This window comes from Equus caballus, chromosome 5 (assembly GCF_041296265.1).
Source record: "Equus caballus isolate H_3958 breed thoroughbred chromosome 5, TB-T2T, whole genome shotgun sequence".
In the NCBI taxonomy this organism is placed as follows: domain Eukaryota; kingdom Metazoa; phylum Chordata; class Mammalia; order Perissodactyla; family Equidae; genus Equus; species Equus caballus.
In genome coordinates this window covers 27,530,349-27,556,346 of record NC_091688.1, presented here as the reverse complement: position 1 = coordinate 27,556,346, position 25,998 = coordinate 27,530,349, and the positions used below count along the sequence as shown (strand labels likewise).

The window sequence follows — 25,998 nt, the reverse complement described above, 5'->3', positions numbered from 1 at the left end:
CTATAGAGACTTCTTCAAGGAGAGGTGAGTTTTGGAATGAATTTAGAAAAAAGTGGGGAAGGATGCATACCTATAAATATATTTTTAAAACTGAAAACAATGGGGGCTGGCCTGGTGGTGCAGCGGTTAAGTGCACATGTTCCGCTTTGGTGGTCCGGAGTTCGACGGTTTGGATCCCAGATGTGGACTTGGCACCACTTGGCAGGCTATGCTGTGGTAGGCATCCCACATAGAAAGTAGAGGAAGATGGGCACGGATATTAGCTCAGGGCCAGTCTTCCTCAGCAAAAAGAGGAGGATTGGCTGCAGATGTTAGTGCAGGGCTAATCTTCCTAAAAAGAACAAAAAACGAAAAACAACACACCTATGTACCAGGGATCTTTGGGAGAAAAAGGAAAAATAAAATCTTTAAAAAAAAATCAAAACCCAAAACATTGATATTGTCTCTTCAATTTACTGTTGATTGAAAGTTCACCTCATTCCCCAACAAACCAAAAGCTAACAGGATGTTATTTAAAATGAGCAAGACACATTGTCCACAGCTACCACCAGCTGGGGAAAAGCATGGACAGTCATTTAACATCTTGCCAAGAAACTTTCCTTTATTCTGTACTACTTACCTGCTGCCAGGCCACAGGCCCTGTCTGACGAACGAGGTAAAATGCTTTATTTTCATGTGCTTACTCTCTTTTTTCTAGATGCCTGTGGTGATCCACCAAGATACCAATCCATGAAGCTGAAGGGTGTTGCTCAACCCCCTTATAGCCCTGGGGCCACAATAGAATACGAGTGTCGTCTAGGGTACAAGCTCAAGAGACCTCCTCTTCCCACCTCTGCCATCTGTCAGGCTAATAACACATGGACACCTCTCCAGGAGGCTTGTACAAGTAAGTCAACAAAACATTTTTGGTTTTTTTTTAATTGCTCTGGAGATATTCACACATTGTATGGCACATGTTCCACTACTGAGATGATGGTTGTCTCATGTGAATGTAGGTTTTAGATAGCAAGGTATTTTTTAGGGCTTTGAAAATCTCTAGGGAATCTTTTTGTTGGCAGCTGGTTGCCTAGGTAAATGTGAGTCTTTTTTTTTTTTCTTTTTTGTTTTAATTTTTTTTTTTTTACGATTTTATTTTTTTTGTTTTTCTCCCCAAAGCTCCCTGGTACATAGTTGTATATTCTTAGTTGTGGGTCCTTCTAGTTGTGGCATGTGGGACACTGCCTCAGCATGATTTGATGAGCAGTGCCATGTCCGCGCCCAGGATTCGAACTGACGAAACACTGGGCCGCCTGCAGCAGAGCGCGTGAACTTAACCACTCGGCCACGGGGCCAGCTCCAATGTGAGTCTTAAGTTTGGCTTTACCATAGTTAAAGAAAGTAAATAATATTCCCAAAAAGTCCAAAGAACAATGTAGAGTTTTGATTTCGATGCACATCTGTTTTGAAATTCGTATAAAACAATAAATTTTAAAATTGTCTTTTAGGAAAATTATGTCCACATCCAGTAGAGCCGGTAAATGGCGCAGTGCAACATGTAAATGAGACTTTGGAGTTTGGTTCACAGGTTCACTATGTTTGTAATGAGGGGTAAGTTACTCCTTAGAGGAAATAAGGTAAAACTTATGAATTCCATTTTTGTCCTCTCTTCTTAAGCGTGCCCATAAAGTTGATTCCATTTTGCTTTGTATGTGACAAGTTGCACCTGTGGCCAACAACTCTTGGGCTTTAATGGAGGCTGCAAAGATGTGTAATTAATAGGAAGAAATTTAAATTGAAGGGAAGCAAAATTGAATACTTCTATTACACTAAGAAGCCTATCCCAACAGAGTGCACCCTATTTAAAACAGCCGGCTCTCAGAGTTGAAGTAGGGCTTCTGGAAATGGGAGGTAGAATTGCCATCCAAAGAGACTCTTACACTGACTGAGGTAACGCTGGAAGGGGCCAGCAGACCAACATTGACCTGGTCAGCCTGGACCATCATGTTGATCAAGGTGTCTTAGTTGGAAAACCTTATCTTTGAGACTGCTGTGGAGGAATGAAACATTTCAAACAGAGGTCCTGAGCACTTCATAATAGCCTTTGTTCTATGGGGCTCTTTTAATAGTATGTATTGGGAATACTGGGCATCTATGAAACATGTGCATTTAGAGGGCAAATGTAATACACTGTAGAAATGCAACTGATTTTTTAATACCAAGTTTGTATCACACTACTTTGCTGAATTGATTTATTCTAATATTTTTGTGTTAGTGGGTGCATGTAATCTTTAGAGTTTTCTACATCTGAGAACCTATCATCTGCAAACAATGATAATTTTACTGCTTCCTTTCCCATTTGGTTGCCTTTTATTTATTTTTTCTTTCCAGACAGCTTTGTCTAGAACTTGCACTACTATGTTGACTAGGAATGGTCAAAGCAGGCATCCTTGCCTTGTTCCTCATCTTAGAGGAAAAGATTTCAGCTTTTCACCATTGAATAGGATGTTTGTTGTGGGTTTTTCATGGATGGCATTTATTATCTTGAAGTAGGTTCCTTCTGTTCCTCATTTGTTGAGTATTTTTATCGTGACAGGATATTGAATCTTGTCAAATGCTTTTTTTGCAGCAATTGAGGTAATCATATGGGTGTTTTTCCCTCTATTTTGTTGATGTGGCGTTAATTGAATGATTTTCATATGTTGAGGATGCTTCCATTTCAGGAATAACTCCCACCTGCTCATGGTGTATAATCCTTTTAATATGCTGCAAGATTGTTTGCTAGTATTTTGTTGAGGATTTTTACCTTAATGTTCATTAGGGATATTGGTCCGTAGCTTTCTTTTCTTGTAGTGTCTTTGTCTATCTTTGGTATCATTGTAATGCTGGTCTTATAGAATGAGTTTTGAAGAATTCCCTCCTTGCAATTTTTGGAACAATTTGGCAAGGATTGGTGTTAGTTTTTCTTTACATGTATGGGAAAATTCAGCGGTGTAACTGTGAAGTCCAGGGCTTTTCTTTATTGGGAGATTTTTGATTACTGATTCAATCCCCTTAGTAGTTATAGGTGTGTTCAGATTATCTATTTCTTTGAGATTTGTTCTTGATAGGTTTTGTGTTTTTAAGAATTTGTCCATTTTATCTAGGTTATCTAATTTGTTGGCATAAAATTTGTCATAGTACTCTCATAATATTTTTTATTTCTGTAGAATCAGTAGTAATGTGGCCACTTAAATTCTGATGTCAGTCATTTCTCTCTATTTTCTTAGTCCATCTACCTACAGGCTTGTCAGTTTGGTTGAACTTTTCGTAGAACCAACTTTTGCTTTCCTTGATTTTCTCTAATATTTTTTATTCTCTGTTTTGTTCATCTCAGCTGTAATCTTTATTATATGCTTGTTTGTCTAGCTTTCGGTTTGGTTCTTCTTTTTCCAGTTCCTCAAGTTGTACAGTTAGGTTGTTGACTTCAAATCTGTCAACTTCTTCTTCTTCTTTTTTTTTTTGATGTAGGTGAGCTCTGGGCTAACATCTCCTGCCAATCCTCCTGTTTTTGAGGAAGACTGGCCCTGAGCTAACATCCATGCCTGTCTTACAGTACTTTTTTTTTTTCATGTGGGATGCCAGCCATAGCATGGCTTCCTAAGCAGTGTCATGCCCGCACCTGGGATCTGAACTTGTGAACCCCGGGCCGCTAAAGCAGAACATGTCAACTTAACTACTGCGCCACTAGCCTGGCCCCTTCAAATCTCTCAATTTTTTAATGTAATCATTTTTAGCTATACATTTCCCCCTTGGCACTGCTTTTGCTGCATCCTGTAAGTTTTTCTATGTTATTTTTTCATTTTCATTTTTCTCAAAGTATTTTCTAATTTTCCTTGTGACTTCTTCTTGGATCCAGTGGTCGTTTAAAAGTGTGTTATTTTCCAAGATTTTGTCAATTTTCCAGTTTTCTTTTTCACATTAATTCCTGACTTCATTCCATTGTAGTTAGAGAAGCTACTTTGTACAACATCTATATTTTTAAATCTATTGATTAACAATATTAATTTGTAGCCTACGTAATTATGTTATTAGTATTATTTATCATGTAATTAATTGTATTATTAATAACATTAATTTGTTTTATTAATTTGTGGCCTAACATATGGTCTATCTAGGACAATGTCACATGTGCACTTGACAAGACTGTATATTCTTGTGTTGGGTTGACTGCACTGTATGTGTCTGTGACATCTAGTTGGTTTATCGTGTTGTTCAAGTCCTCCGTTTCCTCACATAGCTTCTGTCTCATGGTTCTATTCCTTCCTGTGAATGGGGTGTTGAAGTCTCCAACGACTCTTGTAGAAATGCCTCTTTTAAATAGAAAAGTGTATTTATCCCTTCAATTCTGTCACTTCTTGCTTCATGTATTTTGATAGGCTGTCCTTAGGTGTATAAATGTTTATAATTGTTATATCTTCTTGCAGTTTTGAACCCTTCTTAATATATAAGGTCACTTTTTGTCTCTTGTAGCCTTTTTTGATTTAGAGTCCATTTTGTCTGATTTCAGTATAGCCACCTCTGCTTTCCCTGGTTACTCTCTTCACAGAATAGCTGTTTCCATCCTTTCCTTTACAACTTGTTTTTGTCTTTGGATCCCAAGTGAGTCTTTTCTAGACTGCGTATAGCTGAGTCATGTGTTTTTTTACCCGTTCTGCCAAGCTCTGTCTTTTGATTGGAGAGTTCAGTCCATTTACATTCAATGTCATGGCTGACAAAGAGGGACTGACTTCTGTCATTGTGCTATTTCTTTTTTATGTGCCTTATGGCTTTTTTTGTCCCTCATTTCCTGTCACACTGCTTTCTTTTGTGTTTAGTTGATTTTTCTAGTGAACTGTTTAAATTCTTTCTCATCTCCTTTGGTGTGTATTCTGTGTCTGTCGTCTTGGTGGTTACCATGAGGATTGCATTTCACATCCTGTAGTTATAAGCCTCCAATTTGAGTTTATACCAACTTAACTTCAATAAATTCTAAGAACTGCTCCTCTACAGATCCGTCCCCACCCCTTTTGGATTTTGATGTCATACTAGCGTCTACACCTAAAAATTTTAATAGTGGCTTCTACACTAGTAATCTCTTTATTTTCTTTACAAATATTAGTCTCTTAAATCAGATAGAAGACAAAAATTGCAGTTACAGATCATGGTCACAATCATACTAGCTTTCCTACTTGCCCATATATTTACCATCAGCGAGATCTTTATTTATCCAAATGGCTTAGAGCTACTGTTGAGTCCGTTCGTTTCACCGTGCAGGACTCCCTTGAGCATGTATTGCAGGTGAGGGCTAGTGCTCATGAACTCCCTCAGCTTTTGTGTATCTGGGAATACCTTCATTTCTCCTTTACTTTGAAGGACACTTTTGCTGGATAGAGGACTTTGGGTGACACTTTCTTTCTTTTAGCTCTTTAGGTATATTGGTCAACTGTCTTATGGGTTCTGAGTTTCTGAGGAGAAGCCTTCAGATGATGTTATTGAAAATCCCTTGGATGTGATGATTCACTTTTTGGTTGCAGCTTTCAAGATTGTCTCTTTGTCTTTGAATTCGAAAAGTTTGCTTGTTCTAGGGCCTAGTTTGGGTCTCTTTGAGTTCATCTTACTTGGAGTTTGTTGAGCTTTTTGGATATTTGTCTTCATGTCTTTCAGCAAAGTTTCGGAGTTGTCAGCCATTATTTCGTCAACTGTTCTCTCTGCCCCTTTCTTTCTATTTTCTCCTCCTGAGCATCCCATAGTGTTTATGTTGATGTGCATGTTGTTGTCCTACATGTTCCTTGTGCTCTCTTTACTTTTCTTCAGTCCTTTTTCTTCCTCAAACGCAATAATTTCCATTCTCCTATCTGCAAGTTCAACAATTCCTTCTTCTCCTTCCTGAAATCTGGCTTTAATTCCTATCGTGAACTTTTGTTTTCAGTAATTGTACTTTTCAACTCCAGAATTTACTTTCGGTTTCCTTTAGGTTTTCTGTCTCCTAATGATATGTCCATTTTGTTCACACATTGTTTTCTTGACTCTCTCCATTTTTCTGTTGGTTCTTTGAGCAGCTTTCAGACAGTTTTTCTCTTTTCTCTCAGGTTTTACTGAGGCCCCAGGGCCGTGGGGCTGAAATCAAGAGGCCATCCTGCATGCAAAGCAGAAGCCTATGGAAAGGCCTTATTTGACCTTCTTTCTGAGGCACGGGTTGTTGTCGTGGCCGTACTTATTGTGACAGTGGACAGCACAGGGGTATAGGCGAGCATAATACTTGCAGATCATTGTGTAGCAGTTGTATTTCTGGGTGAGCTGGCAGAGGGAAGGCTTGATGATGTCCCCCCACTGGTCAAGCACCAGGTACACTGTGGACTCTGAATATTGTAGTCTTTGAGACCGTGCCTGTCCTTTAGCTGTTTGCCTGTGAAAATCAGATACTGTTGGTGAGTTAGGATGCCCTTCTTGTCTTGGATTTTGGAATTGACATTCTCACTGGTGCGTCACTGGGCTCGACCTCAAGAGCAATGGTCTTGCCTGTGAGGTTTTCCTAAAGATGTGCCTCTCTGTATCTGCTGCTCACACGCTCATTGAAGAAAAAGAAAGTGTGGTAGTGGAAACCACCAATGTCACACCAAGAGCACATGCACAAGACAGTTACTTTAAAGTCTTTGTTTAGTAAATACACCAGGAGGTCTTTTCAGGGACAGTTTCTGTTGATTTATTTTTTCCTGTGAATGAGCCATACTTCCTGTTCTTTTGTATGCCTTGTGATTTTTTTGTTGAACTGGACATTTGAAGCTAATAATGTAGTCAGTCTGGAAATCAGATTATCCCCCTTTCCTAAAGCTCAATGTTTTATGTTATTGCTGTTTGGGTTATTTTTTTTATTGTTGTGGGGTGTCTCTGTGCTGCGTATCAGCCTGATGTGTGATGCTCTTCTCAGGTCTTTTTTGATCCTTTCTCTGGTTGTGTGTACTCACTTTCTAATTTTCCCCACGTATGCAGTTGTTTTTGAATGTTCTCATTTTTAATGCTTGGCTTCTGAAGGGGGAAAAAGTGAAAAATGAAGGGGACAGCAAAGGACACTGGATCTTTAAATCCCTTGAAAGTCACTTCAGCCAACATGGAAGGAGCTTACAAAAGTGTGGGTAGATGTTACAGCAATGGCTCCTCTCTTCTTTGTCTGTCCAAGCTCCAATAACAAGTCGCTCGTGGAGCTGGGACTGGCATCCAGGCAGCAAGCTCCAGGGCCTGTTCTCTCTCCTCAGTCACTGTCCTTCCTGAGCAGAATGGCATAAGTGAGGACGTAGAAATGCACGTGTAATGTGATTGCCAGAGGTAGCAAAGAGGCCAGACCGACAGGTATGAAAGATTTATTTAGACATTTTCCTCCTGGCCAGTGCATGTTGAAATGCAGAAACTCTTTAGTTAAATTGCAGATTTTATTAGCAGTTTGTTATTTTAGAAAGTTTTTCTCAAACTGCGGTAGTGCAGAAAAACAGCCATAAAAACATTTTCTTAATTACTATTTCCATCTTGTTAACTGGTAAAGAATACTGTAACTTTTTCTTTTTCTTTTAGTTATAACTTAATTGGAACTAAAATTCTGTATTGTGAACTTGATGGAGAAAATGTGAATTGGAGTGACAATCCCCCACTATGTGAAGGTACCTTAACTGTATTCTCTCTTTAGAATTTTGACCAGCAGTTCTCACACTTTGTGCTCTGAGAACCCCTTACCCTTTTAAAGTAAAAAAGACGCCAACAGGCTTTCCTTTATGTGACTTATAATCTAGACATTCGTTATATTGGAATTAAAACTGAGACTCTTTAAAATAATTATTTGTTTATTTTTAAGAACATTAAGCTCAATACATGGTAACATATTCACCATATTTTTGTGAAAAATCAATTTTCCAAAACAAACAGAATATTGGCATTGTTTTACATTATTGCAAATCTCTTCACTATGTTTCTTAAAAGATGACATCTAGCTTCCATCTGTTGCATTACCATCCAATTTATACCCTCTGGAAAATTTCACCATACACTCATAAGGACGAAAGTGAAAAAAGGCAATAGTATCTTGGTATTGTAAACCACCGATTTAGCAAATGGATATATTTATAAATTAGAAAGGCTATGTCAAGTAGCACTGAGTTTTATTCTTGATCACAAGATATTTTCTCAAAAAATTGTCAGCATCTCTTATGATGAGAACAAAACTTAGCATGGCCTTATACATAAATGTAGATAGTTCATTTATATATTTTATATAGATATTTAAGAAAACAGATTTTATTTTGTAAGTCCATTTTTGTGTTAATGGTTTGAATTTAGGGTAATGCAATTTCTCATAGAATCCCTTTTCTAAATGGATGTTGGATGCACAGCTAGATTGTACAAATCATACGTTAATGAGCGTGTTGAAGCAGTTCCTAGTACTTTACTAATGCCATCTTACTTTTTTACCTTTCCTTTTGCCTTTCATGCCCTCTTTTTTTCCCTTGTTCAGTGATGCGTTGTAGACCACCTCCAAAAATACAAAACGGAAAATACAGCATAACCGACCAGGAGGACTTTAGATATGGTGAGGTAGTAACTTACAGTTGTGATCCTGCAAACGGACCGGATGAATATTCACTTGTTGGAGAGAGCAAGCTTGTCTGCTCTGGGAATGACGTATGGAGTAGTAAGCCTCCTGAGTGTAAAGGTACAAATAGTTCCATTTATATCCGTCTTCATTGCAAATACTATAGAAACACTTTATAAATCGTTTTACCTGAAGGTAGACAAAACAGTGATGTGTGTGTCCTCCTCCTGTTAAATTGACTTCTAATTTAATTTAATATAGGTTAAAAAAGCACTGCATAAAGGATATAGCATAAAGTAAAAGAGAGGAGCAAATTAAACCCAAAATAAGGACACAGAATGAAATAAATAAAACAGAAATTACTGCTAGAGAAAGAGAAAAAAACACAGAGAATCAATGAAACCAACATCTTTTTCTTGGAGTATATCAGCAATATGAATAGACCCATAGTCAGTGTGACACACAAAAAAGAAGATATAAAATATCAATATCAAGAATGAAAACGGACATCACTAAATATCCTGCGGACATTTACAGGATAATAAAGGGAATAAAACAAGCAACTTTGTGCCTCTAAATTTGACAGCTTAAACCTTCTCACAAAGAGAACTGCAGGCCCCGTGTGCTCACTGGGATGTTCTGCCAAACATTTAAGGACAAAAGAAGAGCAGCTCTACGCAAACTCTTCAAGAAAATAGAAGAGGCAGGAACACTTCTCAACTCCTATCAATAGAATGGCATTGCTGTGATACCAAAACCAGACAAAATCATTGCAAGAAAATAGTAAACAACATCCATAATGAATATAGAACGAAAACTTCTTAAATTAAATCCTGTCATATATAAAAATACAAATACATCATAATCAAGCAGGATTTAATCCATGAATGCAAGGTTGATTCAAATTCAGAAATTGATTATTTTACCATATCAAGACAGTATAAAGAAAAAAAGTCGCATGATCAGTTTAATAGATGCGAAAAAAAAGCATTTAACAGAATTCATCATCTTTCTTGATAAAACTTCTCGGCAGACTAGGAATAAAAGGGAAGTATCTGAAACTGATAAAAGGCACCTACAAAAATCCCACAGCTAACATCATATTTAATGGTAAAAGACTAATTTATTTCTGGCTAAGGTAGGAACAAGACAAGGACATGTATTCTCTGCACTCTATTCAGCACTGTATTGGAGATCCTAGCTAATACAATAAGCCGAAAGATAGAAATAAACATCATTTCAGAAAGGAAGAAATGAAATAGACTTTATTGACTTAGCATGTGATTCTGTAGAAAATTTGAAAGACTGAAGTCTTAGCCAGGTTGCAAGTCACAATATCAACATACATAACTGAATTGCAAAAAAACATTAGAAATGGAAATTCTTTTAAGTAGTATTTACAACAGCTCCAAAATACCCAAGGTGCTTGCATATAGAGCTAACACGTGTGCAAGGTTTGAATGGTAAACACAACTAAACCCTTGTAAAAGAAATTAAAGAGGATCTTAATAAATAGAAATTCATTGGTCATGGATTGGAAGATTCAGTGTAATAAATGTGTCCTTCTTAACTCATCTATAAATTCTGCACAATCCAAAAAAAAAGAAATCCCGGCAGAACTTTTCGTAGAAATTGACAAGCTATTCCTAAAATTTATATGAAAAGTCAAAAGAAGTGTAATAGTCAAAACAATTTTGAAAAAACTTAGAGGACTCATTCTACTTGGTGTCAAGACTTATTATAAAACACAACTGTAAAGCATATCATCAACAAACTGTGCTGTTGGTGGAAAGATGACCATGCAGAACAATGGAACAGAACAGAGAGCCCAGAAATAGACCCTTTCAAATGTGTACAGTTGATTCTGTCACAGGTTTACAAACAATTTGGTACAAAAATGGTGAAAGTACAGGCACAATTGAGCATCCATATGCAAAAAAAAAAAGAGAAGCTCAACCATGTGAGCATCATGTACATTTGCTCAAAGTAGATCGTAGAGTTAAATGTAAATCTAAAAGTATAAGACTTTCTGTAGAAAACATACAACATGTTTGTGACCTAGCCAAAGATTTCAATACAACCATAGAAGCGTGATCCTTTAGAATAAAAATTAATTAATTGGACTTAAAAGCTCAAAACTTCTGCTCCCAGAAGACACTGTTACTAGAATGAAACAAATGAGTCATAGACTGGGGGAAAATATTTGCAAAGCACACATCTGATAATGGACTTATATCTATAATATATAGAGAACTCTCAAAACACAAGAATAAGAAAACATCTCGATTTTTTAATTATGGGCAAAAATTGGAGTACACCCAGTTCACCAAAGAAGATGTGTGGATGACAAAAAAATGCATGTAAGAGTGCTCAGCAGCATTAGTAATCACTGAAATGTAATGTAAAACCACAATGAGATACTACTATGCACCTATTCGAATGGCAGAAAGTAAAAACCAAAACAAAAAGGTAAAAATACCATGTACTGCCAAGGTTATGGAGCAACTGGAACTCGCATACATTGCTGGTAAGAATGCAAAGTGGTATGACCATTTTGGAACACAGTTTGGTAATTTCTTAGAAAGTGAAACATACACTTAACATACAATGCAGCAATCCAAGTAAAATGAACACATGTTCACACAGAAACGTGTATGAGAATATTCATAGCAACCTTACTCATAATCTCACCCATCACTGGAAACAACCCACATGTTTTTCAAGTGGTGACTAGATGAGCACACATGATATATCCATACAATGGAGTAAGACTGCAATAAAACAGAATGAACTTCTAATCCGTGCAGCAACAGGAGTGAATCTCACATGCATTCTGCTAAGTGAAATGAGCCATACTCATGGGCTGTGATCACAATATGACATTCTGGAAAAGCAACACAATAGAGAGAGAAAACAGATTAATGGTTGCCTCATTGGGGCAGGTGGTTGGGAGGGTGGGAAGGATTGATTACCAAACGGCATGAAGAAATGTTTCGGGCTTATGGGACTTTTCTATCTTTACTGTGCTAGTAATTGCATGATTCTTTGCATTGTGTCAAAACGTATCCAGCTATACACTTAAAAGGGTGAATTTTACTGTATGTAAGTTATATCTAGTGAATCTAACTTGAAAATCTTTAGGCAATTAACAGCAGTTTAGCACAACAGAGAGAAAATCAGTGAACCAGAAGTCAGGACAATAGAAATCCAACATGCTTTGAAAAGAACTATTAGAGAGAGAGAGAGAGACTTTCAGCTGTGGGAGAGTAGCAAGCGGTCAAACCTAGATGTAATTGAAGTTTCAGAAAGGGAAGAGAAAGAACAGTATAGACAATTTTTTGAATAAACGTGGGCCAAAAGTTACCAGATTTGATACAAAACAATAACCCTACGGCTCCAGGAAATTCAGTGACCTAACAGGATAAAAAAAATTTTTAGTTTGCCAAGAAACCCACACCAAACTAAATACATCATGGTGAAAGTAGTGAAACAAAAGATAAACAAAAAAGCTGCCAGTGAGAGGGAAAAAACATTACTTTGCCTACCCACCCAAGTATGAATGACAGCTAACTTCCCTTAAGGAGCTGTGGACACCAGAAGACAATATCTGCCAGTGAGCTGAAAGAGAAAGAAAACCTTTAACCTAGAATTCTCTGTCAAGGAGACATCTTCAAAACTGAAGGTGAAATATATAAAAAGATTTTCAGATAAACAAGAGCTAAGAGCAGTTGTCACTAGTCAACCTGCACAACAGGAATTGCTAAAGGAAGTTGCTTGGGCTGAAGGGAAATGATGTCTGCTGGAAATTCGGATCCAGGGGAAAGGGGAAGAGCGCTCTTCTGGCTGGAGAGGCTCTGCATCCTGCGGCCTTTGCTGCTGCTCCGAGTTGATCTCACACGATGTTCTCTTGTACTCAGTGCCCACGCCAGCGTGTTTTTGTTTTTGTTTTTTCCAAATTCTGTCAAACTCATTAACGGATCCTGAAATCAATCTAGAGGGACTTGACCAGCATTTTGCTTCTTCAGAAGCAGAGTGGAAGGGGAAACACCAGAGTACACTGGTATGGAGGCTGAGTACTAACTTGATTTCAGGCCTGTGCCTGGATACTGGTTTACAACGTAAGGTGTGTTTCTCGATCTCTGGGCTGGAGGCCAAAATGTTCGGAAAACACTGCCCTAACTCCATTGGCCTTTCTGTTTCATGAACATCCCAGTTTGGGTATGTTATTGCTCTGAGATCTTTCTTTTTGCATATCTTTGCACTTCTTTTCAACTTTTAAATTTGAGCTCAAGTATTACCTTCTCAGTGTTTCCTCCCGTTCTCAGAAAGCAGCGTACTGTGATCAGTGTGGGCCTGACCTTAAAAAGAGTCCCCAGAGCTAAAGAGCATCAAAAGTTGATTTTGAACTTACCTGGAATTTGTATCTTGTAGTCAGACCTTTCCCAAAACATCTCTGCATTGGGAAAAAGTGTAGGAAAGCCAATAAATTATAATGGCAGTCTATTCGTAGTGGAAAAAGTTATTAGATTTCTCTAAATCTGTTTTCCTGGAATTACACTGCACAGATAAGGTCTTTGTTTGTTCCTTTGTTTAATTAACATCGTGCCTTCCACTCCTTGTATTTCCTCCCACTGGAATTTACTACTTCGCACTAGTTTTTTTGGGGCTCTGTTAAAGCAGCTTTCCATTAATTCTGTAATTTTTCCACTTTTCAGTGGTCAAATGTAAATATCCAGTACTTGAAAATGGAAGAATAGTATCAGGATTTGGATCAAAATTTTACTACAAAGCCATGGTTGTATTTGAATGTGTCCCGGGTTTTTACCTCAGTGGCAACAACACAATTGTCTGTGGCGCCAACAGTACTTGGGAGCCTGCGATTCCGAAGTGCATTAAAGGTACGAGGGTATCTTTTTCCTTCCTTTTTGTTTTTCTTTTTTAGATTTTATTTCTTTGATCGTAAATATCAGTGATACAGAATAACTGAAAAGAAGTAATTTTGCTGTTTAACTCTTGTCTTGTATTCGTTTCCATGACACATATATGACGTGCAATTCACAAGGAATTCTGTTGTGATTTTGTGTGTTTTCCTAGAGTTTTAGCATGTTATGAACCTCACACAGGCATATGTGTCTAGCGTTCAGCTTATTTTTATGTGTAAAAATGGATTGCAACCATTTTTGAGAAAATTGAAGCATGGGAATTTTTACCTAAACAAGTCAAGAATGAAAGGCATAATTCATATAAATGAAAAGAAAACAATAATTCCCAAGTGGTTAATCCAGTCGATATCATTTTGTTTTCCAGTGCTGATTGCTGTCAGTACCAGAAGTTCGATTTTGAATCATTTGGGTTCAATAACTTGCTGGTTGTATTTTCAAAAAGTCTTTTCGATTCCTGGTGGAAATGCCACCATAACTCCCATGCGTCCCCACATAATCTACATTATTTTGTTTTGTAGCGTTGACTTTTCCCTGTACAACATCTCCAGTTTCCACTGTCTCAGGTTGAGTAACTTCCTGGTTGTATTTTTCACAGGTCTTTTCAATTCCTGGTGCAAATGTCAGCAATAACTCCCAAGTATATGATTCAGACTACATTATTTTGTTTTCTAGAGTCACCTCCTCCCAGTACAACACCTCCAGTTTCCAGTACCTCAGGTTTAGTAACTTCCTTCTTCTATTTGTCAAAATCCTTTAAGTTCCTTGTGATTTTTTCAAAATCCTTTAAGTATCTGGTGATTTACACTCATTTATCATTTTTAGTAATGAAAAGAACATATTTCCAGCCATTTTAGTTATTGTGATTCTCAAATTATTTGCCATAGTCCGCCGATATAAATAGACATGTAAACTTGGGCAAGTTATGTAAACGTTCAATGTGTTTCCTTCTATTTAACAGGATGTAATGCCTTCCTCACTTGGTGATAGTAAAGTGTAAATGGAATGCGCTTAAAGCAGTTAGCACAGGCAGTGCCTGGCATATAGGAAGCCCTTAAAGGTAGCTCATATGACTTACAGCATCATTCAAATTAATATTAGTGAAGAGGAAGGTCCCTGGCACTGTTTTTTAATATGTATGCTTTCTATGTCGTCATCTTTGCTATTTTATTCATTTTAAAAGTGATCTGTCGACACCTTTACAGGGTATCTTCTTTATCCTGGATTATGTTTCATTTCCTGGATTGCAACCAGAGTAGTTCTTTTTCTGTAGTAAATTTAAACTGGGAAATTCTGCTGTCTTCATAAAAAGAACTTTATTTCTACTGTTGGGGAGGGAAAATTTTCCTTCTCTCCTTCTAAGTTCTTTGGCTTGTCTAATAATGATATTAACAGAAGACAAATTGGCAGGAGAAAAACACATTTAATTACCTATATATGGGGGCCTTATAAGAATATGAATCCCACAGGCAGTCAGGCAGTGAGGCTAGTTCATGCCATCCTGAGCTAAGGAGAAGAGTAGGGCTCTGAAAATTCAACGAGGAGGAAGACAATTTACAGGAAGGTGGGTAGAGTCAAGGTTTGGTAAACAAATGTTTGCCGTGCCATGCAGAGACAAAGGGACACAGAGAGGACTTTGAATAAGCGGGCCTTGCTAAGTGCCCCCAGTCTACCACACCTAGCTCATATTTTTGGTAGTTATCTCTGGTCATAGCTCCCTTCCTGGAACAGGTCCTCAATCTAATTTCTTTTATGCAGTTAAGGGTTAGGCAAAAAGAAAAACTTCCTGAATCTTTTGTTTCTTAAAAATAATCAGCCTAAAATCATCCTCCTGCCAAAGAGACACATTTTGCGGTGGCAAATTTTGCTCCCTTACAGCCTTTGAAACTTCCCCGAAACGTTTCAGCGTCCAGAAATTGAGTTGGCAGATTGTTCCGTGTTATTCAGCTACTCTCGTCTTCACAATAAGTCAGTTCTTTTCAGCTTATTTCAGGAGGCTTTGATGTAGGTGTGCTGTCAAAGTTAGGCCGATGGTGCAAGCAGTCAGGTATTTAATGCGAGGCATTTCTATGAGAACAAAAGAAAAACAATGGTTAATGATTAGAGCAGACTATAATCCCAGTTTCTGAGTTATGAGGGTAGGCAGTCAAGACAATTTCTAGGCTCAAAGCATCTTCAGATGGTGAGGGCAGGCAGTGGCAATCTAACAGATTTTCCTGGTTTGCGGTTTGAATGTCTCTGATGATGTACTGGGTGTACCTATAAACTTTCTGAGTGGCCCACACAGCAACAGGCAGGAAGAGGATTGTCTAAACCTGAGCTATTGGGGTGATTTCTCTGCATTTTATATCAAGTCATTCGTATTCAGTTTTCAGTGCTTCAGGGAAAGAGGCAGCTTTCGTCCTTAGTGATTTGAAGTAAAATGGGTGAAGATGTTAGTTTGGAACATTGTAGCCAGATATGAGGAAACTAGAAAAATTCAGGATCTAGTCCAGTTTACAAGGAAAAAACTTCGAACAGTGAACAGCACTAGAATTTGAGATCAACAAAGGTGTATTACTGAAACATAATTTTTTTCTCTACCATCAGCCCAATTTTTATCAAAGATAACCACAGTAAGATTAATTTGTTTATAGAATAAGTCTGGTCTCAGTAAACTTGTCCTGATTATTTACCCAAGGTCACCAAGAATAGCGATTGACTGTCTAGGCTCTTTTAAGTGTACTTTGCCAGAACTTTTCATAAAGAATCTCACATTGAAGTTTTAAAATCCTCTCGGGGCTGTGAAACTAAGCCAAGGACTTGCCATCAGACTTTGCCTATGATACCTGTAGCTTTTGGTTAATTCTTGTCTTCTTGAGGTCCCCAAAATATCCTGAGGTTCCTGGGTTTTCTAGGAAGTGACCTTCTTACTCACCTGGTAAGGCTGTCAGGAGCCCTGTATGCAAGATACCAGGCTGATTTTTCCAAGGGCCTTTGTTGGTTCCATAAAATCAATATTGCCTTAAAGCTGTCTAGTCATATTTGAGTCTATCTATGTCTCTCTCCAATATGACGTTCCAGTAAAGCCTTGGTAATATAACCAATGCTTCTGTGTCCTGTTACAAGGAGAACAGATTCTTAGAGAACGTATGCAAATAACTGTATTACCATGAAAATAGAATACTCACGGAGAGTTTCCAAATTCTGGAGGAATCAGCCAGGGAGAAAAAGATAAATGTTTCATCTTTGTTCAAAAAGGTATCTTTTTTACCAAATTGCTCTAAGTTATAGGTAGCTTAAGAGAAAAAGAGAAAAACATTTCCTTAAATATGGAAAACCAAAACATTGAAAATAAATCAGCAGTGTTGCAGAGAAAAAAGTTATAAAAAATTATAATCATCCTCGTCAGTTCATTTAGTCCCATGGAATTAATTCTTGTAATGATTGAATCCAGGTTTTCTACTAGTTATGGAAATTCTTACTCTGTTCAGTTTTATGATCTTGAAGTTATCAGAAACCGTATTGTCCAAGTTCGTTCCACGAGTTCTCCTTTAAGATAAAGCACTTTTGTAGGAATGCTTTTGTAAAAGCATCAGAATAAAACAATAACCCTCTGTAAAAGACAAAAGACTTAAGAATGCCCATTATTAAAGATCTGATGAGAGTTCATTATCAGGGAATTGACAAGGAAATTTGGTTATTTCTGTGGCAGACAACATTTTAAGATAAAAACCGGAATTATGACTGATAACATTATACTGGGACATATCAGATTTTCAGATATATATATATCAGCTTATTTTAGGTTGAAAGTTGCTTAAGTGTGAACACATTCTAAAAGTTCCCATGGTGTAGGTTTTTTGTTGTTTTTCTTTTTTGCTGAGGAAGATTTGCCCTGTGCTAACATCCATGCCATTCTTCCTCTATTTTTTGGTATGTGGGCCACCTGCACAGCATGGCACTAACAGAGCAGTGTAGGTCTGTGCCCGGGAGCCAAACCTGGCCTGTGAACTGGAGTGCACGGAACTTAACTAGGCCACCAGGGCTGACCCCATGGTTTATGTTTTTGACATCATATTTTACATGTTTTTATATTGTATATCCCTTAACTACTTATTGTAGTTACAGTTGATTTTTCTACTTTTGCCTTTTAACCTTCATACTAGTTTTATAAGTGGTTCATCCACTGTCTTTTCTATGTAGTCGCCTTTACCGGTTTGGATTTTTCTTTCATATCTTTTCTTGTTTCTAGTTATGGCCTTTTGTACTTTGTTTAAAGAAGTCCGTTTAACATTTCTTATAAGGCCAGGTTAGTGGCATTGAACTCCTTTATTTTTTGCTTGTCTTGGAAACTCTTTATCTCTCCTTTAATTCTGAATGGTAGCCTTGCAGGGTAGAGTATTCTCGGTTGTAAGCTTTTTTACCTTTCAACACTTTGAATATATCAAGCCACTCCTGGTCTGTAAAGTTTCTGCTGAAAAGTCACCTGATAGCCTTCTAGGGGTTCCCTTGTGCTTGACTAGTTGTTTTTTTTTTCTTGCTGCTTTTAAGATTCTTTCTTTAACTTTTGACATTTTAATTATAATGTGTCTTGGTGTGTATCTCTTTGGGTTTATCTTGTTTGGGACTCTCTGTGCGGCCACACCATGGTAGGGGTTTTGGCAGGAACATTTCTCTGCCTCTCCTGGGCGTCTCAGTGTGGTCGTGTTTCTCCCGTGTTGTGGAACAGGTGCTCCACTAGCTCTGTTTCTTTCAGGTAGAATTGATCCATATGTAGTTTATGTATTGTGCCCATGGGAAAAGATAAGTTCGGGCTCTTCCTCTACGCCATTTTGAACCCCCACCTCGGATATATCTGCAAAAGGACATTGCATAGGAGGGCCTGAAGCTGGCAGAGCGTAATTATAGAGCCCAGCAAAATGAGCCTTATGTCTGAGCCTTATTTTCTGTCCTTGGTGCTTCTGTTAAGTTTATTTCCTGGCTTTTAGTATTTACGTGTGTAACCTGTATATTCTGGGCTTAGAGATGAAGCCAGAGTGCTCTCTGTAAATGTTGTATGAAAAGAGAAGCTAAAATAAGCAGCTGGATGTTTAAAGAATTTTCTGGGGAGAGTGGAGGAGTTTTGGGAGCTGAGGGAGTTTGCTGAGGAGATGGGGCCAGATTTTAAGGAGGGGAATTTATGTTGGGTGGGGACTTTAATTTTCTTCTAAGTCTAATTTCTGGCCTTTCATCTTATTGAGTGAGTTCTTAAGGCTCGCCATGATACTTCTTTGTATCTACCTTTCCATTTGGACTTTGTGTAGGTACCAATAAGACAATTGCTTAGGATGAGAGGTCTCTAAAAAAAATTTGTTTTAAATGTAGAAGTTTTTCCAGTTCAAACGGTTCATCTTCTGGCCGTTGATGAATAGGATCTACTAACCTCAATAGCAGGTAAAACCAGTAAGCCTTTTATGGCTTATCCATGGATGCAAGAGGCGTCCCAAACTAGGGTAGAAAAGATGCAGCCCTCACAAGATCCAGAAAGTTCCTTCTCAGAAGTAGCTTAAGACAGCAAAGGCCTTTGTTGTTAGTAGGCAGTAAGAATGGTATAGTGAAAATGGTGTATGGTTTCCCGTGAAAATATGAGACGCGTCCAGTCACAGACCTGCTGATGTGGGACACTGGGCAGACACTACTGGAGTGAGACTTTTTCCAGCACTAACAAAACAATGAAGTTTGAGACAACAAAACCCCTTATGGATGGGACCCCTGATGACAGACTCCCCTGAGAACTGGCACAGAGAGTGCCGCTTGTAACTTCATGTCTTGGAAGCCCTCTATTCGACTAGCTACCAAGATACACATTGGGGCATGCACCTTCCACCTGGTGGAGACCAGAGAGAATATTCTCATTCATCAGAAAGCCAAGCTCTCAAGACATAGAACAAGATGAAAGGAAAACCTCATCTTACATGCACATTAACAGCTTTAGCTAAGCCTTGGGTTTCTTGAAGTCAAACTAATGTTTCCAAGATATCCCTTAGCAACAGCGTTTACTTCATATGCACATTAACCCACAGCAAAGTTTGTCTAAATAGACACCAGTCTGGGGAGAACTGGGAATTCACCAGTCTGTGAGGCTGGCTGGAACAGCAGGCTTATAGGACCTATGCCTGTGTTCTGCCTTATCGTTTCCGTTCTTATGACAAACACCACAGCAGACAGAGATAAAGAAAAATAGTGACTGTCTCTGGGAGGAAAAGGATTAATAAAAGCTGAGAATACTTACAACAAATCTTTACCTGAGTTGCTATACCCAAGAAACTAGTTCCAAAACTATTTTCTCCTGCTGCTCTAAATGGAGAAAAGGCAAAAGCACTGACCACTCTTGTTTGCACCAGACCCTGCAGGTAGAGATCTGGGAGACTGACATGGTAAGAATTCTTACGTTCCGCCATCGCTTGTCAGGGGTCCCAGGATCTCTCAGCTGCAGCAGTCCTGGAGTGAGCATTGCCCCACCAGTGAGGTATCTCCTGCCAACTACACCGACTGTTGGGGAGGAATAATTTTGCTTATACCCTTCTAGGTTCTCTGGCTGGTCCGGTAATCAAATAAACATAAGACAGATTAACAGGAGAAAAATAAATTTAATTACATATGTACGGTGGCCCCATAGGAATTGAGACCCACAGGCAGTCAGGCAATTGAGGCTCATGTGCCATCCTGAGCTAAGAAGAAGCGGGTAGGGGACTGGGACTGCACCAGGGAGGAGGACAGTTTACGGGAAGATGGGAAGGGCACATGCTTGCAAACCAATGATTGCCGTGCCACACAGAGACTCAAGGACACACGGAAGGCTTTGAACAAGCAGGCCTTGCTCAGTGCCCCCGGTCTGCCACACCTAGCTCACATTCTTTGGAGTTATCTCTGGTGACAGCTCTCTTCCTGAAACAGGCCCTCTGTCTAAATTCTTTTAAGCAGTTAAGGGGCAAGTAAAAAGAAAAGTTTCCCACATCTTCTGTTTCTTAAATGAATTAGCCTAAAATAATCCTCATGCCAAAGAGACACATTTTGGGGTGGCAAATTTTGCTCCCCCATACTACCCCCCACCCCTCCCCACTCCATGTAATTATTCTTTTTCTCTTTACTGGACAGTTTACTTTGGCAACAGAAACTGAATTTCATAGCACTTGAAAGGCAGGAAAAGTCCTTTTTTGTTGAAGTGAAATGGAGGCTTTCTTGCAGGGACTCTGATCAACTGCTGCGCTTAAGACTTGAGAGATGACTTTGAGGTGGTGGAAGCAGCCGTCTTCCTGACTGCAGTGCTGCTGTCTCTGGCTTCTCCTTGGTTGCAGCAGAAGCAGGAGACAGCAGGGGCAGTGGGCGGAGCCGTGGCCTGGGCAGATCTCGCTCAGGCTCCTAGGCTGGCTCTGCTTACTCAGGGAACACCATTTCTGTGGGCTGGAGTTGCCCCTTGTTTAATAAGACTGTTGAACTCAAACAAATCTCAAGTACTGGATTCTAATTTGTGTATTTCCCATGGCCCTGATATTTAAAGGATTGAGGGGAATTATGCATGTCAATATGGTAATTAGAACGCCTTTTTATAATTCCCGTAACCTGGTACCTGGCAGCCCCCTGGAGTACTAGGTAGATCTGATTGTGCTGATATCAAAAAATGTCCATGAAATGCTAAGTGGGAAAGAAAAGGCTATAAACTAACTAGTGTGATACTACTTGGGTGGGAATTTCTTTAAAAAACTCACACGTTTACTCTGAACGCATTAATTTTATGATTTATTATTAGTTAACTGGTAGGCTTTCCATCATAAAATACAAAGCTATAGTGAACATTATTATGCATACATTCTTATGTGCTTGTGGCAATATATATTTAGGTTAAATTCCCAGAAGTGGAATTGCAATATTAGAAAGTATGTGTATTTTCCATTTTGAGAAATAATCTCTTTAAAAAATCAAAAATCAAAATTAAATTCCTAATTTTGTATCGATAAGGGTGGTGAATTGAATCAAATTTATTTTTCCAGGTTCCAAACCTGCCATTACAACCAAGCCACCTCGGGTGTCGAGTTCTCCAGGTTCAGTAACTTTCTCCTACTTCTCTCATTAAGAGCTTGATAAGATGATGGCTGAAAAATGATGTCGTATATTCATCTGCATTTCTTTATCAAGGAAGCGGAACTTTTTTTGGTCTACATTTATTTGTTCATGTCCTTTGCTCATTTTTCTATTTAGTTTCTAAAATATTTTTCTTGTTGATTTGTCAGAACTCGCTATAACTTAAATCCCTTTTAATTTGAAGGAAGCTTTTCTTCTAGTTCTTTTTCCTTTGCCTTATTTTTACTAGTCAGTTTTATTTAAGATTTTTATACTATTAGATATGGATTGCTTTTTATAACTTTTAATAATGTAAGTATATGAATATAGATTTGTAAAATTTTAAACTTTACAAAATTATACAGACCAAAAGATGAGTTCTCCTTCTCTTTCTCTCGTCCTTTACCCGAGTTAATCACTAAATAGTTCAAGGTGTCTTTTTGTCTATTTGTGTACATTTACATCCTTATATGTGTAGTTATACATATTTTGGCATTTTTTCTTTTTTCTTAACCAAAAGTGGCATCATGATGTTCATAGTTTTCTGAAACTTGGACTTTTTCAACTTAATGACTTGGGTTGTATGTAGATATATTCCCATCCTTTTTAGTGATGACTTTAATATATATTATATTTCATTTAACTATTCTCCCATCTGTGGTCATTTGTATATGTAGAAGTTTCACGTTAATAAGTAGTTGGATGTACTGATTTTTCCCTAAAGGCTATGAGTGTTGTGTCTTTCTTATTAAAAGCTGTAGGTCTTCCCCATGCTAAGTTATATGAACATTTCAACTGTGCATTCTGATTGCATTCTTTGCATCTAAATCATTGGTACATCTGAAAGTCGTTATGGTACATGGAATGAGATAGGGCTCCTCTCCACTCTCCCCACCCCCATCCAATGGCTAAGTGCACCATTTGTCGAGTAAGTTGTCTTCTGTCCAACTGTTTTAAAGTCCCAGTGTTTTTTTTGTAATTAAATGAAAGAAATTTTTTCAGGTTTATTAAGATATAATTTCCAAATAAAAGCTGTTTCCATTTCAGTTGTACCACTTGATACATTGTATCACAATGTTGTATACATTGTGACATAATCAAGCTAATTGACACATCCATCAACTCACAGTTACTATTTTTTTGTGTGTACGTGGTGAGAACGCTTAAGATCCTCCCTCTAAGCAAATTTCAAGTCACAATAGAGTCTTGTTAACTGTAGTCACATGTCACGTCCCAATTTTTATCATGCACTAAATTCATAGGTGTTCTAGTCATCTTTCTGTTCCCTTGAACTCTGTCCAGTCCTGTGCCAGCACCTACCTGTTTTTCTGTAGGTCTATGATATGTTTTCATATCTAGTAAAACAGTGCCTTTTCAGAAATGCTCAGGCTAGTCTTCTATGTTAATTTTTCAAAATCGACTTTTATTTTTTTTAGCATTTTAACCCTTTTAAGTGTACATTTCACTGGCATTGAGTACATTCACGTTGTTGTGCAACCATCGCTGCTATCTCCAAAACAGTTTCCTCATCTCAGACTGACCCGTTACACCCACTAAACAATAGCTCCATTCCCCAAGCCCTGGTAACCACTGTTCTGCTTTCGTCTCTATGAGTTTCGCTGTCATAGGTACCTCATACAAGTGGAATCACTTCTGGCTTATTTCACTTAACATAATATGTTCTGCCTTATTTCACTTAAGCATAATGTTTTTAAATTTCATCCATCTTGTGGCATATATCAGAACTTTATTCCTTTTTATGTGTGAATAATCATCCAGTGTTTGTATACTACATTTAGTTTATCCATTCATCTGTTGATAAACACTTGGGTTGTTTCCACCTTTTGGCTATTCTGAATAATACCTCTCTGAATATTGACATTTGAGTACATGAGTCCTTGTTTTCAATTTTAGGGGGTATATACGTAGGAGTATAATTGCTGGGTTATATGGGAATTCCATTTACTCTTTGAGGAACAACCGTGCTGTCTTGCACAGTGGCTGCACCACTTTACATTCCCGCCTCCCACCAGTGATGCACAAAGTTTCCAATTTCTCCACCTCTTTTCCAACACTTAATATTTTCTGTTTTTTTGATAATAACCATCCAAATATATGTGAGGTAACATCTCATTGTGGTTTTTCTTTGCATTTCCCTAATGACTAGGGGTTATCTTTTCATGCATTTATTGGTCTTTTGTATGTCTTGATTGGAGAAATGTCTGGACAAGTCCTTTGCCCATTTTTGAATTGGTTTGTTCTTTTGTTATTGAGTTTTAGGAGGTCATTATATATTTTGGATATTAATCCCTTATCAAATATATGATTTGCAGATGTTTCCTCTCATTCTGTGGATTGCCTTTTCACTCTATTGATAGTTTCCATTGGTGCACAAGCTTTTTAATTTTGAAGAAGTCCAGTTTATCTATTTCTTCTTTTGTTGCCTCTGCTTTTGGTGTCACATCCAAGCCAAGAAATTGCCAGATCCAACATCATGAGACTTGTCCTCTAAGTTTTCCTCTAAGAGTTTTATGGTTTTAGCTCTTTTAAGTTCAGTTCTTTGAGCCCTTTTGAATTAATTTGTGTGTGTAGTGTAAGATAAGGGTCTAACTTCATTCTTTTGCATGTAGATATGCAGTTTTCCAAGAACAATTTGATAAAAAGACTGCCTTTTCCTCATGGAATGTTCTCAGCAGTCTTGTGGACAATCGTTTGACCACCTATGCAAGGGTTCATTTCTAGGCCCTCTCTTCTATTCCATTGGTCTGTCTTATGCCAGTACCACTCTGTTTTGAGTACTGTAGCTTTTTAGTAAGTTTTAAAATCATGATGTGTAAGTCCTCTCGACTTCACTCTTCTTTTACAAGATTGTCTCAACTCTTCCTAGTCCCTTGAGATTTTATATGAATTATAGGTTGGATTTTTCTATTTCTGCAAAATGCATGTTCAAGATGATGGGCATTGCATTTAATCTGTAGATGGCTTGTGTGCAGTATTAACATCTTCAAATTCAGTCTTCCAGTCTTCCAATCCATGAGCACAGGATGTCTGTTCAGTTATGTATGTCTTCAGTTTCTTTCAGCAATGTTTTGTAGTTTTCATTATACGAGTCTTTCACCTCCTTGGTTAAGTTTATTCCTAAGTATTTTTGTTTTTCTGATGCAATCATAAATGGAATTGTTTTTTTTAATTTCCTTCTTAGATTGTTCATTGTTAGTGAATAGAAGTGCAACTGATTTTTCCATGTTGATTTTGTAGGCTGCAACTTTGCCAAATTCATTTATTTTAACAGGTTTGTGTTTCTGTGTGTTGTATGCATGTGCATTCATGTGTTTATATCTTTAGAATTTTCCATGTAAAAGAACATGTCATCTAGGACAGAGATCATTTTGTTTCTTCCTTCCCATGTTGGATGCTTTTTATTTCTTTTTCTTGCTTAATTGTTCTGGCTAGAACTTCCAATATTATGTTGAATGGAAGTGGCAAACACAGGCATCCTCTGCTTTTCCTTCTCTTAAGGGAAAAACTTACAGTCTGTCACCATTGACTATGTGTTAGCTATGGGTTTTTCATTAATGGGCTTTATTATGTTGAAGTTTCCTTCTATTGCGGGTCAACTTCTAAATCGTTTATTAAGCTTTCCTATATCTTTTAATTTTAAGGAAAGTCACATTGAATCCATAGGCTAATTTTGACAATGCACTAATGATAAATTTGCTTGCTGTACCACAGAATTGTGACAGGAAATATTACTAGACAAGAAGAATGCTGATGACACTAAACATAAATTTATAATATTTTGTGATACTTTTTTTTATTGCAGTAACATTGGTTTATAACATTATATAAATTTCAGGTGTACATCATATTTTGGTTTCTGTGTAGATTACATCTTGCTCACCACTTAATTTACCATCCATCACTGGACACGTGTCGTTTTACTTCTTTCACCCTCCTCCCTCCCCACTTCCCCTCTGGTAACCACCAGTCCAATCTCTGTCTCTGTGTGTTTCTTGTTGTTGTTTTTAAAGATTGGCACCTGAGCTAACATCTGTTGCCAATCTTATTTTTGTTCTTTCTTTCTTCTTCTCCCCAAAGCCCTCCAGTACGTAGTTAAAGATTCTAGTTGTGAGTGCCTCTCATTGTGCTATCTGGGATGCCACCTCAGCATCGCTTGATAAGCAGTGCCATGTCCATGCCCAGGATCCGCACCAGTTAAACTCTGAGCCAGTGTAGCGGAGCACATGAACTTAACCACTTGGCCCTGGGGCCAGCCCCTGTCATTGTTTTTATCTTCTACTTATGAGTGAGATCATATCGTATTTAACTCTCTGCCTCTGACGTATTTCACTTAGCATAATACCCTCAAGCTCGATCCATGTCTTCAAAAATGGCCAGATT

General features: G+C 37.9%; 1 protein-coding gene and 1 pseudogene across 10 annotated transcripts in view; one reads left to right on the top strand and one right to left on the bottom strand.

Annotated features, from left to right (window-relative positions):
- Positions 1 to 25,998, top strand: part of CD46 (CD46 molecule) — a 67,552-nt gene that overhangs the window by 27,497 nt on the left and 14,057 nt on the right. For 5 of the 10 annotated variants that reach the window (XM_070266254.1, XM_070266252.1, XM_070266247.1 and 2 more), the window contains exons 2-7: positions 698 to 886; positions 1,485 to 1,587; positions 7,564 to 7,649; positions 8,498 to 8,695; positions 13,291 to 13,473; positions 14,191 to 14,235. In XM_070266254.1, the coding sequence (XP_070122355.1) occupies positions 730 to 886; positions 1,485 to 1,587; positions 7,564 to 7,649; positions 8,498 to 8,695; positions 13,291 to 13,473; positions 14,191 to 14,235 (772 nt within the window). In that variant the 5' untranslated portion in view covers positions 698 to 729. 10 annotated transcript variants of the gene reach the window in all.
- On the bottom strand, positions 6,166 to 7,517 carry LOC102150612 (ubiquitin-ribosomal protein eL40 fusion protein-like; annotated as a pseudogene).